We start from the raw sequence: 15,494 nt of genomic DNA, 5'->3' as shown, positions 1-15,494 counted from the left end.
TTGAAGTAACCCTCCCAACCCTGGTAAGATGCATGTAGAAGCTCAGTAACATCCACACTATAGTTTCCATTAAGACTGTTTACCTTTTGCCGTCCTGAGCATTGACTGCTTCCCGGACCCCAGGAGGGAGTGAACTCCTGGGACACATGATGGCACATCTTTGTCAAGAATTGGTCCGATCTGCTTGCATATTTGTAGCAAATGGTTTGGTGCAATATGTCTGTTTGCTGCAACCTGTCAGGGCAAACAAAGACAGAATAGTGACGTGAATAATCACTGCTTAAAGAATTGGTCAAATCAACCTCAGTTTAGATAATAGAGTATGAAATGTAAACGCCAGACAACGTTCTTCAATTTAAGGATTTGCTGCTCTCTTGTAAATCAGAAAAGTTAAGTAGGTTTACACAGACAATGAATTTGTGTTAGTGCAAAATGTTGCTTACATAAATACAGTAAGAAAAATTAAGCGGTAAAGAAGGAGCAAAAATAGAACTATTATATAATTTAAAATAAGGAGAAAATATTTACAGTAAATATACATTTAATTTTTTTTTAAAGAAATAAAGATATGACAAATTACTCTGAATATTACATGTCCAGTATGTCAGGGTTTAGAGTTCAGAGTTGTGTTGTATTTAGTGTCAAATTAAACATATTTAAATGTTTTCTGATATTTTTTAAATAATTAATCAAGACATGAAATTCGTTTTAAACTGCCCCTTAATCGGGTTTTAAAGGATATAATGAAAAACAGAGGTATTGTCAAGTAATTGAAAGTTTTCCTCATACAAATAGCAAGCATAAAACACATTTGTTGGTGGATTCTTGGTCTGAGAGTATATATAAAAGGTGAATTTGAATGCATTTGTGATAAAGTGTTGTAAATAATATGGCTGCTCTAAGAACGTTGTCGACTTGAAATGTAGAAATGTCTGACTGACAGCCGTAGTTGGTGGTTTCATGTGCTTCTCCACTCATATTCTGAGAGGCGGGGCTTATTATGCAGAACCTTCTCCTTTTATAGACCAATCACAGCGCAGGTCACATGCAAAACAACGCAGAGACAGTGCATCTCGGCCTCTGATTGGCCAGTTGAGCCGCCTCGGCGTAGCAAAGAAGCCGAACAACCAACCCTTTCTGCAGTACAACAGTCGGGGCTAAATATCATAAAACCATCTATCAAAATACAGTTTTCGGAGCCAAAATGCCGTTCAATCCAACAAATTAAGTCAGCGGGAACGACTTGTGACCTTGTCAATCATTCCGACTCGAGAAAATCCCACAGTAGTTAAGCAGGAAATAGAACAAAGAGCGTAAACAAGCACAGCGCATGGACACAGAGCCCTGTCACAACACAATAACAAAGAAATAAAAACAGATATTAAGTTAAAACTCACCACGTCTTCGTATGTTCTCGGGTGCTCGTTTCCAAGCCAGTCCAATCTACCGGGTAATAGCTGTCGAAAACAGAGTTTGTTAAAGCGACCACGAACACCAGCAGCTACACATTATGATAGTACAAAAAGAGCCGGTGATCAAAGTGATGGAGAGGTATTACAAAAAAAAAAGTGGGACAAGTTTGAGGTCCAGAATCAGTCAGAAGCAGAGGTGGGAAAAGTACAGAGATCTTGTACTAAAGTAAGAGTAGCAGCACCACAGTATAGCAATACAAGTAAAAGTCCTGAATTCAAAATGGTATTCAAGTAAAGTATAAGGTATTGGCATTCAAATATAAGTACTAATTATGCAGATTGCCCCATTTTCAGAATAATATAGATCATGTGTGTTGATTATAATTATTAATGCATTAAAGGTCTATCAAAGCTGCTAAAGGTGCAGCTAGTTTGAATTACTTTGTATACTGCAGGGTAGCTTGTGTAGGTGTAACTAAAGTCTTATTTAAGTGTTGATTATATTTCACATAATTAATCAAAATGTGCAAAGTAACTAAAGGTTTAAGTAAATGTACACCATTCACCTCTGAAGTGTAATGGGGTAGAAGTACAAAGCAGCAAAAAATGTAAATACTCATGTACAAGTACCTCAAAATTGTATTTAAGCACAGTACTTGAGTAAATATACTTAGTTAATTTACACCACTGTTCAGCACCGACAGACAGCAGCTAGCAGATAACAAGCAGCCTCTGCAGCAGGGACATACACACCTGATGTTCCTCCAGTTCACTCGCCAGGACCTGCAAGGGATCAAAACACACATTAGATTGCCTCTATTACAAAACTAGCTAAGGCAACTATTTTGGAAATACTACACACACTATTCTAGTCAAAGCACAGCAGCTCACCTCAGCTGCTCTCCGACATGGACCCGTTGTTAGGAAACGAGAAATCAGGTAATAGAGCTCTGAAATGAAACAGATTAGAGAAAATAAATGATATCAATTAGCAGGAGCGTTCACGTTGTAAATTAAGCTATCATTGGGTTTACTTTTTGCGGCTTACCCGACTCAAGGAGCGAAATGTTCCGATGTTTGGCCATTGTGATTCGGCCGTGATTTGGAGAGGTGAAACAAATGTTAAGGCTAACTTTAGGACTACACAGACGAGGATATATTTATTTAATTTCGGTTACACAGCTCTGACCCCCCTCCACGGTTGCTCCCGCTTTCTATTCAGCCTGTTTGCAGTCGCCATTGGAAGGATGAGGGCCCCAGCGCGATACGACTTACTTCCGCCACAGCGGAGTAACACCAAGCCGCCAGGAAGTGAGCCGGCCGTTGAAGCCGAGTTTTGGAACGCTCGTAGTGGTCAAACGGTGGCACTACAGCTCCAGTGACGTAATTTAGGCCCATAAAGACTTTTCCGCATTGACTTACATTGGAAAAGAGACGTCGGTAAATCAGCGCATAATTTTTTTTTAGATATATAATCTACCCAGTACGTACACTTGTATAGCCTTTATTTAAATCATTAGGTTGTAAAAGTTGTAAAAAGAGCTGAAAGCTGAATCCACCACCAATCTCCCCACCATTCATTTGGCTGAGCCGAGAGCGGCAGATCGGAGGCGGGGCTTAAGGGGAACTCAAGTGCGCATGCTCAGTGCGGATGATCCGGGTACTTTCTGAATCTACAGTCGCTCTATTCTGGGCTTCATGCGCCACTGAGCGGCTATCGTATGAATGAACGGATCTCCGCTTCCGGCGCTGTATCCAGTTCTCTTTATACATCCATGAGTAGCACAGGAAAAAGGGGGTTGGGAAGCGAAGAACACTTTCTACAAAAGACTAAAGTGTGCGTTAGCTCGTCCGTTAGCAACATCGGTACTATTTTATGTGAGTCACGTATTGTCTCGAAATCCAAATCCACGTGTTAAAAAAAATAACATATTAAAGAAATAACAACAAATATATATTACAAACGGCCGCCCACTTGTTTTTTCTCACCGAGCTCGTGAATTCTGTACATGACGTCATAGTAACGGTTGCCAATTTGCTCTTGACGATATATTTGCATCATATAAATGATCAAACCAGCTCTTTTTTTATTGTAAAAAAATATATATCTCAAAACGTCATGTTTGGGGGAGAGACTACACGTGAATAAGTACAAATGTATTGTAGTACAAGTCTGAAATACTGTATTATGTATACAATTACAAATGAGGCATCTTCTTTAAGAAATTATAAGTAGCTTACACTACCGGGATAGAAGCCAGGTATAACAATGTTAATATTCTTACATTTTGTTTTATTTTGTTGACTTGTTAGAGTCAAATGTTTTTGTTTTTTTTACCTAGGTTAATTTGATATCTCTTGGTATCCCTCCATAAATCTGCACTAATGTCAACAGTTGTAGACCGTATGATCAAAAGCCGTAACAAAAACAAGTTTCCCCCCACGTTCTTAGGAATACAAGTTGTATATGCTAAACCTGGCTATGAATGATGTATAATAAAACCCCTTTGTAAAGACCTTGAGAAATCAGGAATATAATTTATAAATAGTGAATAATTTAAAAAATATATAAATAGTGAATACAATATAATTATCTACTTAGTCTGCTACTTACATTAAGACTTTTCTTTTTTTAAGTTGTATGAAATGTTATGTTTAAATATGTAAATGAGGCACCATAGTGCTGACTTTTGGGGAATTTAGTGGACGCAAATGTATAAAGAGTAGCAATTAAAACCAACACCTTAATGTGTATTTTGGATCTTTTAGCTCCACAAGTATTAAATAACGCATGATATAAAAATGAAATAGGCTACACAAAACTCTGAAAAGGAATATTAATAAACAATGCCAAGTACAGGTAGTCATATATCATACTGTACGTAGTTGTTTTGGTATCTATATTTTATGTAGATATCTCTCTACATTTTAATGTTATGAATTAAAAAAAAAAAGTTTTGTGTTTATGTATGCACCATGTACAACAAGGCAAATTCCTCATATGTGTGAATTTACTTGGCAACAAACCATTTTCTAATTAAGACTTCTACTTTTTACACTGTGGTATTGCTATTTTTACGTCAAAATACTTCTTCCATCTATGGTTCTCTGTATGTTTTATCTTTGTAATCATATATCATGTATTAGAGATATCCTGAAGGATATGACATACATTCCCAAGCTAGGTCAACATGGCAGAGCCTTATGGCCCGAAGGCTCTAGATTCACCTCGTGTCATGTTGCCCTTGGGTAATTTGATTACATGCACATTTGTTTGGGAATTTGCCCCATAAACTTAAGGAAAATACTGACTGGTTTACTGCATTAACTCATGATCCTTTTTAGAGAGGGGACCTGTGTCACTGACTCCTGTTAAGTCAAGTACATTTTTAAGGGGCCCTATTAAGCTCTTTGTGGTTATCCTTTTCATGTAGTGTGTTCTATAGGTTTTGATGCATGTAAATGGTCCACAAAGGCTAAAATCCCAATGTTCCCTCCAGAATAAATTAGCTCTTGATTGATACATAAACTTTAGTTTGTAGTCTTCACATCAGAGGTGCACAAAGTACTCATCCTTTTCTTGAGTATAATTAGAGGGTCTGAATACTCAATTACAAGTGAAAAGTCCTGAATGCACAATGCTACTTTAGAAGTACATAGCTGCTATATATACACACTTACAGTATAAATATAAAGTACTCAATATGCAGAATGACTGAATATTATATTTTAGATTTGTCATTGAACATAGTACAATAATGCAGTGTAGATAGTGCAGCTGCAGTATATTCAGAGTTGCATGATGCTGTATTGACATATGGGTTAAATAGTTTGTACTTTCACTTTAAGTACATGTTGTCAGAATGTATGACTTTTACTTAAGTTTACTTATGAATTTCAACAGTAAATTAGTTAAATAAAATCTATATGAATGTATAAGATGTGAATATTCACAATTTTGGTAATGACCAAATCTGTCAGTTTATCATTGAGTATTGGTCTCAAATATACTTCTCCCTGGTGGTGAATTCAAAAAGTAATTTTAGGTTAGACATGGTGAACATCTGAAACAGGCAACAATCACCGATCATATGATGTAATCCAACATACAAAATAGTTGAAACAGTTTACAGGAATTCCCACTTTATTTGGCATTTCATACCATTCATAACAAAGAAAATGTATTTTTGTTTTTTTAATTTTTTTTAAAAAACGAGGAAACTGTACATTGGTAGATAAATCCCAAAAAAAACACAAAGAATATATCCACTGAGAGGTGGTGAATATATCTTGTTGACTGAGGTGTGAATACAGTAATCCTAACCGGATGAACTAAAACACGCACGATTAGCTTTGTAATGCTTCTTGAATTGAGCACAGCGGAGAGCATGGATGTGTCCAACCATCCTCACATGTACCTTCTCTGACAGCATTTGAAAAAATAAAAATCCAGTACTAGTGAACATGATTAAAGTGAATATTATGAACAAGACTGACTTAGCACAACTCTTCAATCATACCAACACTTGATGATGTATTAAATCCAAAAACAGTACAGGTTACAAAAATCCCTCAAAGCGCCTCGGGAATGTCTCAGGTAAACTCTCCCGGAGCCGAACATCAAATTCCTGATATAGGCACGAATTCGTGTCATGCAGGAAAACTACAAACCTAACAAAAAGGCAAAGTAAGAAGCCAGAGAGTACAAACAATGGAACGAAAAATAAAATAAAACGACTGAGAAGAAACTGAATGAAATTTGTAGTTGTTTCTTTAAAAATGCATTTCTGCAATCACGTGCCTAAAAACATTACTGTCTTATGAAAATAGTAGATAAAAATAGTCTCTGCATTGTACAAGAAACGAGGTACAGGGGGGCTCTGGCAAGTTAGTCTAGGTGTGTCACGGCTACTCGGCGTCTTTGTCTTCCTCCTCGGCTTCCTCAGCTTTGTCGTCCTTCTCCTCTGCCTCATCTGCTTCGTCCGCTTCCTCTGCGTCTTCTGCTGCAGCGGGCTGGAGGATGGAGAAGAAAAACATGCATTATTATCGAGTTTCTTTGAATGTTGCTTATATTTCCCAATTTCACAAGTCTGTCATACCTTCTCAGCTTTGGCCTCTCCGTTTTCTGCAGGAGTGGCCTCTTCCTCCTCCTCCTCCTCCTCCTCTTCTTCTTCTTCCTCCTTCTTCTTCTTCTCCTCTGGCTTGGCCTTTACTGGTTTGGCCGCCTTTTTGTTCTTGGGAGGTGCCTACCATGACAAAAAACAATCAAGGAACATGAAATGAATGCAATAGAGAATCGGTGCATTTTTAATGGAGACAGTGCTTTTTGATTTGTCTCGTAATTACCTTCTTTTCTGGCTTTTCTGCCTTCTCTGGTTTCTCTTCTGGTGTATCCTTCACCGACAACCGTTGAGACTTTCTCAGTGGCTGCTAAAATATAAAAAAGGCAAAAAACAAGATGTTATTTGGTAATTCGAAAGTAATTGATACACATAATGCCACAAATAAATGTAACCCATTAGAAAAATGCTATGAGCCCTAACGGAGTAATAAGTGCCTTTTCCATTCTTTGTGAGAGTGAAAAAGTATATATTAAACATGCACATTTTAAGCTAATCAAAATATTGTTATATGCAAATAAGCTTCAATAAAACTCACAATGAACTGCTTCTGCAAACACCCTATTACTTGCTAAATATTTTTAAAATAAACGTTGATAATAGGCACTCAACGGGGAACTCTATTGATTACCAAATTCAGATGTTGAAGACCGCAAACGCTAATTTTACTTAATTTAAATGGCCAAATGTGAGGCATAGTGCAATTTGAAGCAAAATATAGTTGTGAAATGGCCCAAACATACATTTCAGTCCAGAAAGAATATGCTACGACATCCCTTATAGTATAAAATATAACTTTTTTTTTTTTAAACAGGGAAATTCAAATTACCAAAGAAGAAACACGATTTGGGGTGAATGTTAAACAGCACCCCCTTGTGGCTGATCAATGCAATGGGCAGAGCAGGATTGGATCATATCAACATTTTAGCCATTTAATTCAATATTTCATCCCTAGAAGATTTGTTTTTTACTGGCAGTAGTATAACTGGGATGCACTAAATGATGTTCAAAGTCAGTCTGAACCAATAGACATTTTCTTTGTCTTGATCAAAAATAGAACAAAATGTTCATTTCAGTTAAAGTTGGGGTGTCGAGGACAGTATGGTGCAATAAATGGGTAAACACGTGCATACTAACCTCTGTGGCTGCTTCTGCGGATTTCTGTGGAGGGAAGAGGGAGAAATAAATTAAAAAATGCAAAAGAAACAAGAGCCATTCATGACTGAGCTAAAGTGGGTGTGTAGCGCAAAGAGGGGGATGGGCAACTCTCCCTCCCCTCAAGTCACAAAGAAATTATGCAACGTAGAAGTGGGGAAGTTTCTGAGTTAAAGAGGTTCATCCAGTTCTAGTTTCTTCCCGCCGAACACTGTTGTTTATCATTCACGAGACAGGCATGTTTGTTGTTGAGTAAGCATGGTGCTGTGGCTACTTTTTAACCGAGAAAAGCGGGAAGGGGAAGAAGAGGGGACCCCCACCTCACGATGCGCTCCTAAAAACGCTCATCAATCACAATGATCCTCTTTATACCCCTCTATTGTGGCAAATCGGTAAAAAAAAAAACCGTCGACAGGGTTTACGGGCTACCATAACATGTGTCGCCGTCTTTCCAAACGTATATCAGCTGCCATGACACCTCCAAAGAAACGATTTTTACACCTCCGGCCACATGATGACGATCAGGATGATCAGTGTTACAGTAAGGCGCAGGCAGAGGTCACCGTGTGTTGCAAATAACAACTCGATATTTACTCGGTGCAAATACCTACATAAATAGTAATGCATGCAATCCCCGATCAGTTCAAGTATCCCGAGGCAATTGCGCAATAAATGTCTTCCAAAAGGCAACCTGTTCATCGACAGTGGTTACACCCCTTTGTTTGATCCCAGCACACGGTAGGACTAAATAATATTAAACCACGGTCGGATGAGCTGTGCATTTTAACAAAGCATCCACAAAGTAGCAGTATTAAGGAAAGCCGTGCATATTTGCAACAGTGTTCGATGAGAAAAGTGTGTTACACTTCACTGCACTAAGTAAAAAGGCGCCACTTCCCTGTATCAACAGCGGAGACACGACAGACTTGAGCACAGCAACGGTGGACCTCATGCAGCCACATGGTCACACTGTAGCGAACATTTATAAAGCATATGCCATGGTAACACACATATATTGTAGCGAAATGTAAATAAATCGTTTAAAAAAATGTTACTTTAAAAAAAAAAAAGTCCGAGTGTTTTTATCATTATTTCACATTTTCACTTACTTTGGTGGCGCTCCTTCTTCCCATTGTTGCTTTAAGTGGTGCGGCAGAGACAGAAGAAAAACACAGCCTTTCACAGTGGAGGAAACTAAATGAATGTGGGTACACCTCTGCTGCTTACACCTCCGGATCAGTCTGTAACTTAACATATGCGTCCGGCCAGTACTAGAACTAGCTCGAACCGGATTGGATCCTCCTCTTTGTATATTTTATCCCTTATCCTACCAACCTAGCAGGGAGGGTAACCACCCGCCCCTGGCTTCCAGTGATTGGCTTTGAGGTCGAGGAAACACACATTTGAACCAAAACATCTTACCTGTGTGGGCAGGACCGTGTGCCAATCATTCTGCCCTAGCCAACTCTCACTTTTTAATCACAGCCTGCTCCCAGATTGTCTGTCTGTGTGTGTGTGTGTTTATTACTTGGAAAAATGCACGACAAACATGAACATGTTATGAGCTACAAGATAGAAAGGATCATGCATAATAAGCTATCACCCAATCACGCCAAGTATTCACATGCATACTGACAAACCCTTATACAATGAAGTGTATAACAGCTGCAGCCTAAAGATAACAAACGAAATAATATACTGAAATTCTCATGATAAACACAAATGATTTTGAAAGTGTTTAGGCTAAAACAAAACAAGAAAAACATGTATGGGCTAATTATTATGACCTAATTAGCCTGTTATGTAACTCCTCTGTAGCTGCAACAAGGAGGAGAAACAAACATGGCGGCCAGCTATGCGTGGTTGCTTGTGCTGGGCTCGGTTTTTCTGGTCAACCTCATGAAAACACTCCTTCCGTCCATATCCTCTTTCGTAAGTATACGGGTCTTTGTGTTAAAAAATATGGCGTGCGTGCTGTGAAGTTACATAATATGTCTAGGTTATGTATGATGTGGGTGAAATGTGCAGACTGTTGTTGACTAGCTTAGCCTACTCTACGCTTTTTGCTACATGGCTGTTTAAAGAGAAGTGGAAACCATTCATTCTTATGTAAGTCGCTCAGTGGCGCATGAAGCCCAAAATATGGCTGATCATCCGGGTACTTTTGCCCACAGAGCATGCGCACTGGAGATCTCCATCTCCATCATTGTTTAGTCAAATGAATGGAGGGAGAACATAACTCTCGATTCAGCTTTTAGCTGACAACTTTACGACTCGAATGATTTAAATAAGGTTTATACAATTGTTAGTGTTGCGGAGTTCATTTATACAGACGTCTCTTTCCCAATGTAAGTCACTGGGGGAAAATAGTTTTTCGGACGAATACGTAACGGATGCTGTAGTACCACCATTTGGCCACTAAGACGATTCATACAAATCTGCTTCAGTGGCTGGCTCACTTCCTGGAGGCTTGATGTATAGCTAGTTTTAAAAAAAAAAACGTAAATGCTCTGCTACAGTTAGAGGGTGGGGTCTTCTCTGAGATCCCGCTATTTAGTGCCTATAGGGGAGAACATTTTGTTCTGCATCATTGTTCAAATGTAAATAGCCTATTGTAACGCTAGGCAATGTGTAACTGCTAAAGAGATAGCTTACAAAAAAGCACTGGGTCAGTGATACAGCCTTTAATGTCAAGCAGGCAGAGGTGGAATAAGTATTCTGGTGATTTACTTTAGTAAAAGTAGCAATACTACAGTGTCAAAGCACAAGTAAAAGTTCGTCATGCAAAATTGTGCTTAAGTAAAAGTACAAATGTATTAGCATGAAAAATATAGATAAAGTACAAAAACAATAAGAACTCATTATGCAGATTTCCGAATCATATATATTATATGTTTTGATTATAAATGTTGATACATTAATGTGTTATCAAGCTGGTAAATGTGCAGCTAGTTTTAATTACTTTGTCTGCTGCAGGGTAGCTTGAGCATTTTACTCCAGGTTTTTAAGTTTTATTTAAGTGTTGATCATATTTTTTGTATCATTAATTCATATCTGCAAAGTAACTAAAGGTACTACTACAGAAATGTAGTGCAGTTAAAGTACAATATTTACCTCTGCATTGTAGTGGAGTAGAAGTACAAAGTAGCCTGAAATTGAAATACTCAAGTAAAGTACAAGTACCTCAAAATTCTACTTAAGAAACAGTTCTTGAGTAAATCTACTTTGTTGCTTTACACCAGGGCTATTCAATTAGTTTGGAATGGGGGCCGGTTGATGAAAATGATCCAAAGCAAGGGGCCGGGAAAAAGATGGCTTGAAATATGAGCAATCATATTTAAGAGCTTCAGATACAGTAAATACTACAACAGCATAGTGGAGTGCATATATTGTGTTTAATTCAATCAAACAACATAGCCCCAAGGCCTTTATAGATCTAAATGGCAAGTTCAGAACTCAGTAGGCCTACATGTTTAATTTGATTTCATTTAGGTGAAATGATCTAATCATTCACGCAGAGATGCAATCAATGACAGGAGTTGTCACTACAGTATAGTAGGTGGGTTCGAAACCCGAGCCCGTCGAAGTTTTCAGGCATTGTCTACCCCTCTATCTCTCAATGTAACACCCTCTCTGGAATAAAGGCACTATGGCACAAAAAAAAAAAAAAAAAAAAAAATCTTAAAAAAAAAAAATTGATTACTTTTTAACATTATACTCAAAGGGCCTGTAAATATCACCCCTGGGCCGGATTTGGCCCGCGGGCCGCCAATTGAATAGCCCTGCTTTACACCAATGCAAGCAGGGACATGCATTAACTGTGGTATTGAGCCCCTACACATATAAACATTACATTTAAAGTCTTGTCTTTCTGTGTCTTTCTTTAAAGTTCTCGAGACTGGTGCAAAAAGATGCCGAGCAGGAGAGTGAGATGAGGTCTGAGGTGCAGGAGATGAAGAAGGAGCAGCTCTCAATAAGCATGATGGATGAGTTTGCCAGATATGCCAGATTGGAGCGCAAAATCAACAAGATGACCGACAAGCTGAAAACACATGGTGAGAGAAAATACATAGTTATGAGTGACATGCATAGAATACACAGTTTGACATGAGCCCCAAAATAAAAAATAATAAAGTAGTATTCATTTTTTTTTACAATTAAAAACACACTAAAAACGCTGACTTAAAAAAATGTGGAAACCCCGCCACTAAAGGGGAAATATACAAATAACTATTCAATAAAGATTAGAACCAGTTACCTCTCCTCTCCAAAAGTCAAAGAAGTCAATTTTAAAGGGATACATTTTAGAGATGTACCCTTTTAATTATTAATCACCAAGGATTTAATTGAGATTTAAAAACATGTACCTTTTGTCATGCAGATATTGAAACACTAGAACATCTCTTCTTTTCTTAAAGCATAATTCAAACCTTTTTTCCAGTATTGGCCAACTTATAATAACCAAACAGAGAAAAAAGAATTGGGAAATCTGATTATATTGGCAAAATGTTTCATTCACAAATGTCGTTTTCTCACATTTCTCCCATATTTATAGGCGTTTCAATTACATGGTACTATTTCAAAACTCATTTAAATGTAACAAAATTAAAAATCCCCAACAGTTTTACAAATTTGTAATTTATTTAAAATATTTTTGGATGTTTTTAGAAAATTATCTTAAATTGTCTTCGTTTCCCGCCCTTACTTTGGTGTTCGCGGTCAAATTTAACCGGTCCTGTTTTAACTGCTATTACATTAACACAAAAACCATTAATCATCACCAAATTTAATTTAACACCCTTTCAAACTGTACATATTGTATCAGACTACTGGTATTCATGAAAAACTGCAGTAAATATACAAAGAACAGACACTGAACATGTATTGCGTGTGCCAGGTGTGATCCATGTGGCTCATAAGAGCGGGAAATGCGTCAAATTGTTCTGTGTGTGTGTGTGCGCCAGGTGTGATTCACATGGGGGGGAGTGTGTGTGTGTGTGTGTGTGTGTGTGTGTGTGTGTGTGTGTGTGTGTGTGTGTGTGTGTGTGTGTGTGTGTGTGTGTGTGTGTGTGTGTGTGTGTGGTGTGTGTGTGTGTGGTGTGTGTGTGTGTGTGTGTGTGTGTGTGTGTGTGTGTGTGTGTGGTGTGTGTGTGTGTGTGTGTGTGTGTGTGTGTGTGTGTGTGTGTGTGTGTGTGTGTGTGTGTGTGTGTGTGTGTGTGTGTGTGTGTGTGTGTGTGTGTGTGTGTGTGTGTGTGTGTGTGTGTGTGTGTGTGTGTGTGTGTGTGCCGGATGGTTACTAATTCCTTTTCTTTATGTCCGAGAACACCATGGGTGTTACAAAGTTGACTAAATCATCCAAAATTCAATGAAAGTGGTGATCAGCAATTGTATATGTTCAAATGTCTGCTGTGAAGGATATCATAAAGCCTTAATGCAATCGAATGTCAAACAAAAAAGTTATGATTGATGAAAGTAGTAAATCGGTCAGATTTGACCCGAAGACAACAGATACAGTTTTTAAAAAACATTTACGTGAAATGGGCGACTAAAATGCAAAATACCCTTGAACAAATTTGAATTTATACCCCCTTTTTATATTGATGATCCACATATTTTATTAGTAAACCGTATTTTGACTTCCCTATTAAGCCTAGGAAATCAGATCCACACAGCCACAGGAAATTGTTAAAGGTTTTAAATAAGTGACAGAAGAGATCAGTGGCGACAGCTGCAGCCGGCTGATGTTCTCCCTCAGGATTATCTTGTGCACAGACAGGAAGTGCCTTATCAGAGCGTCAGTATGAAACGCATGTACAGAAGCGCTAAGGCAGTTTTAAATTGTATCTGTTTCTATATGTTCTTTCTCTCGACTGACAGTTTTAAATATCCCTTGATCAAGCTGTAGCCAATACGAGATACTAATATATATATATATATATATATATATACCAGAACAATCACTAATTTATACTAGTTTTACTGTAGAAACAAAACAGCTGGCTCATTGTCATTGCAGTTGTGTTCATCAAGAGAACTCTCCACTGTTTGAACAACATATTTACTCATGTAGTATACCTATATTAAGCTGACCGCCACAAAAAACTTTTAATTTATTGTGTTAATGTATTGAACAGAGAAAGACTGTGCACATGCATCAACATTTTCGTAAATGCGTCAGTTTGTCAAGAGGCAATTTTTTATCTGTAGTCTCTGGACAGATTATTGTAAAACCACCCTTAAAAAAATGAAATATAAATGATGGTATTAGATATGTTTTGAAATTAAATTACATTGAGTCTAACAGTTGTGTATTTTATTATTTTGCAGTGAAATCAAGAACGGCAGGGCAAGCCAAAATGAAATGGGTTGTGAACATCGTCTTCTACATACTGCAGGTAGGACATTAAATATTTAATCCAAAACATTTGTATTTACTGTGACGAATCTGTCAATCTTTGATATATAAGGTATCTTTTTTCTATCATAAATCAAATAGAAAATGCATTACGTATTTACCGTCTTTATTTCCCAGGCTGCCCTGATGGTCTCCTTGATATGGAAGTATTACGCTGACCCAGTGACGGTGGTCCCCAGTAAATGGATCGCCCCTGTGGAGCGCCTGGTGGCCTTTCCAACAGGAGTGGCAGGTAATCAATCTATTTTCCATACTTCATTTAATAAAAGATCATTTATTCAAAAAGAAACATGCAGGTCAACACATTTCTAACTATATAAAATACACAAATAATACACCAGAAATGTGGAAATCCATAGGTAGAAAACCCCATTCTTCTTTTTTAGATGGATTCTTTATGCATTTATGCAAACACAGTGCTGATGTGTATGTGTTAGCGCTCGCAATACATCTGGAGACCTTAACGTGTTAATAGCAAAACAAAAGACTCAAATTAATCACAATAGCAAGTTTGACCCAAAGTTGCTCCCGTACTACAAGCGCTGATTTTGATCATGAATCACATGGCAGTGACAAGACAAAAAAGGGAAGGAATACGCTTAAGAGACGTGTGTTACACTGACTGGAGACCACTGGACATCAGTATAACCATCACTATCTCAACCATATCTCCCACAATGCATTAGTTTTTTAGGTGTGGTGAAAACAGAGGAAAGGCTTTTAGCTGAACCATGCTCCAGTTTGTTGAAGTGTCACAGGAGTGTGAGATAGTGGACAGGGTCTCCACTGTAGGAACAGATAGGGCTGATAGCAGCAGAGATAATATGCCATGTGTAGCGCACATTATACAGAGGGCAATCACAGAGGCTTTGTCCACGCTTAAGTTAAGAGTCGGAAAACTGTCAGACATCACGCCAATCATTCAGAAATCATGTATTAATAAAGTTAAAAAAACAACTCTGATTTCTCTTTCAAGTTTATCATGCATTTCTTTATTCCAACACTCTATCCATAGACTGACAGAGCTCTTCTCTCTCCCCAGGTGGAGTGGGGATCACCTGCTGGCTGGTGGTCTGCAACAAGGTGGTGTCTCTGGGTCTGCACGCCGTCAGCTGAGTGACAACACTGGCATCCTAACATATCGTTCAAGATGTAGATGAAGAGAGCCTCTGTATTTCGTCTTTTATTTTGTCCGCTGCTCCAGGTCAATATTTAAAAATGCAGTGCATTTAAGTTCTGGCTGGTTTATATTGCTCAATATTATTTTGGTGAATTTTGACCTTTGGATGATGTTTGGACTGTATTATTTAAAAACAATTATTTGTTAATGCCTTTTTAAGAAAAATAAAACACGAAAAGCTTGTATTCATTGTACTGTTATTTCTAGTAATT

General features: G+C 37.9%; 3 protein-coding genes across 6 annotated transcripts in view; 1 reads left to right on the top strand and 2 right to left on the bottom strand.

Moving 5' to 3' along the window:
* The window catches only part of brwd1 (bromodomain and WD repeat domain containing 1), a 32,418-nt gene extending 29,511 nt beyond the window's left edge, over window positions 1-2,907 (bottom strand). Inside the window, exons 1-5 of one of the 4 annotated variants that reach the window (XM_034114767.1) lie at window positions 2,461-2,907; window positions 2,304-2,362; window positions 2,166-2,195; window positions 1,398-1,457; window positions 84-234 (exon numbers count right to left, since the gene is read on the bottom strand). In XM_034114767.1, coding sequence (XP_033970658.1) covers window positions 84-234; window positions 1,398-1,457; window positions 2,166-2,195; window positions 2,304-2,362; window positions 2,461-2,497 — 337 coding nt within the window. In that variant the 5' untranslated portion in view covers window positions 2,498-2,907. The remainder of the gene's footprint in view (window positions 1-83; window positions 235-1,397; window positions 1,458-2,165; window positions 2,196-2,303; window positions 2,363-2,460) is intronic. The other 3 variants (XM_034114768.1, XM_034114769.1, XM_034114770.1) reach the window with 3 other exon arrangements.
* A 2,631-nt stretch (window positions 2,908-5,538) lies between these two features.
* LOC117470181 (glutamic acid-rich protein-like) lies at window positions 5,539-8,975 on the bottom strand. The gene is made up of 5 exons (XM_034114835.1): window positions 8,797-8,975; window positions 7,670-7,693; window positions 6,759-6,842; window positions 6,512-6,658; window positions 5,539-6,425 (listed from the first exon to the last, which is right to left on the bottom strand). The coding sequence occupies exons 1-5, from the start codon at window positions 8,818-8,820 to the stop codon at window positions 6,321-6,323; spliced, it is 384 nt and encodes a 127-aa protein (XP_033970726.1). The 5' UTR covers window positions 8,821-8,975; the 3' UTR covers window positions 5,539-6,320.
* Window positions 8,976-9,492: 517 nt separating this feature from the next.
* Window positions 9,493-15,467, top strand: get1 (guided entry of tail-anchored proteins factor 1). Its single transcript, XM_034114833.1, has 5 exons — window positions 9,493-9,619; window positions 11,577-11,742; window positions 14,015-14,082; window positions 14,220-14,334; window positions 15,145-15,467. The coding sequence occupies exons 1-5, from the start codon at window positions 9,530-9,532 to the stop codon at window positions 15,216-15,218; spliced, it is 513 nt and encodes a 170-aa protein (XP_033970724.1). The 5' UTR covers window positions 9,493-9,529; the 3' UTR covers window positions 15,219-15,467.
* Window positions 15,468-15,494: the final 27 nt, after the last annotated feature.

Source organism: Trematomus bernacchii, unplaced genomic scaffold (assembly GCF_902827165.1).
Source record: "Trematomus bernacchii unplaced genomic scaffold, fTreBer1.1, whole genome shotgun sequence".
Classification (NCBI taxonomy): domain Eukaryota; kingdom Metazoa; phylum Chordata; class Actinopteri; order Perciformes; family Nototheniidae; genus Trematomus; species Trematomus bernacchii.
Note: the sequence above shows the minus strand (reverse complement) of the source record. Positions and strands in the feature narration are given on the sequence as shown.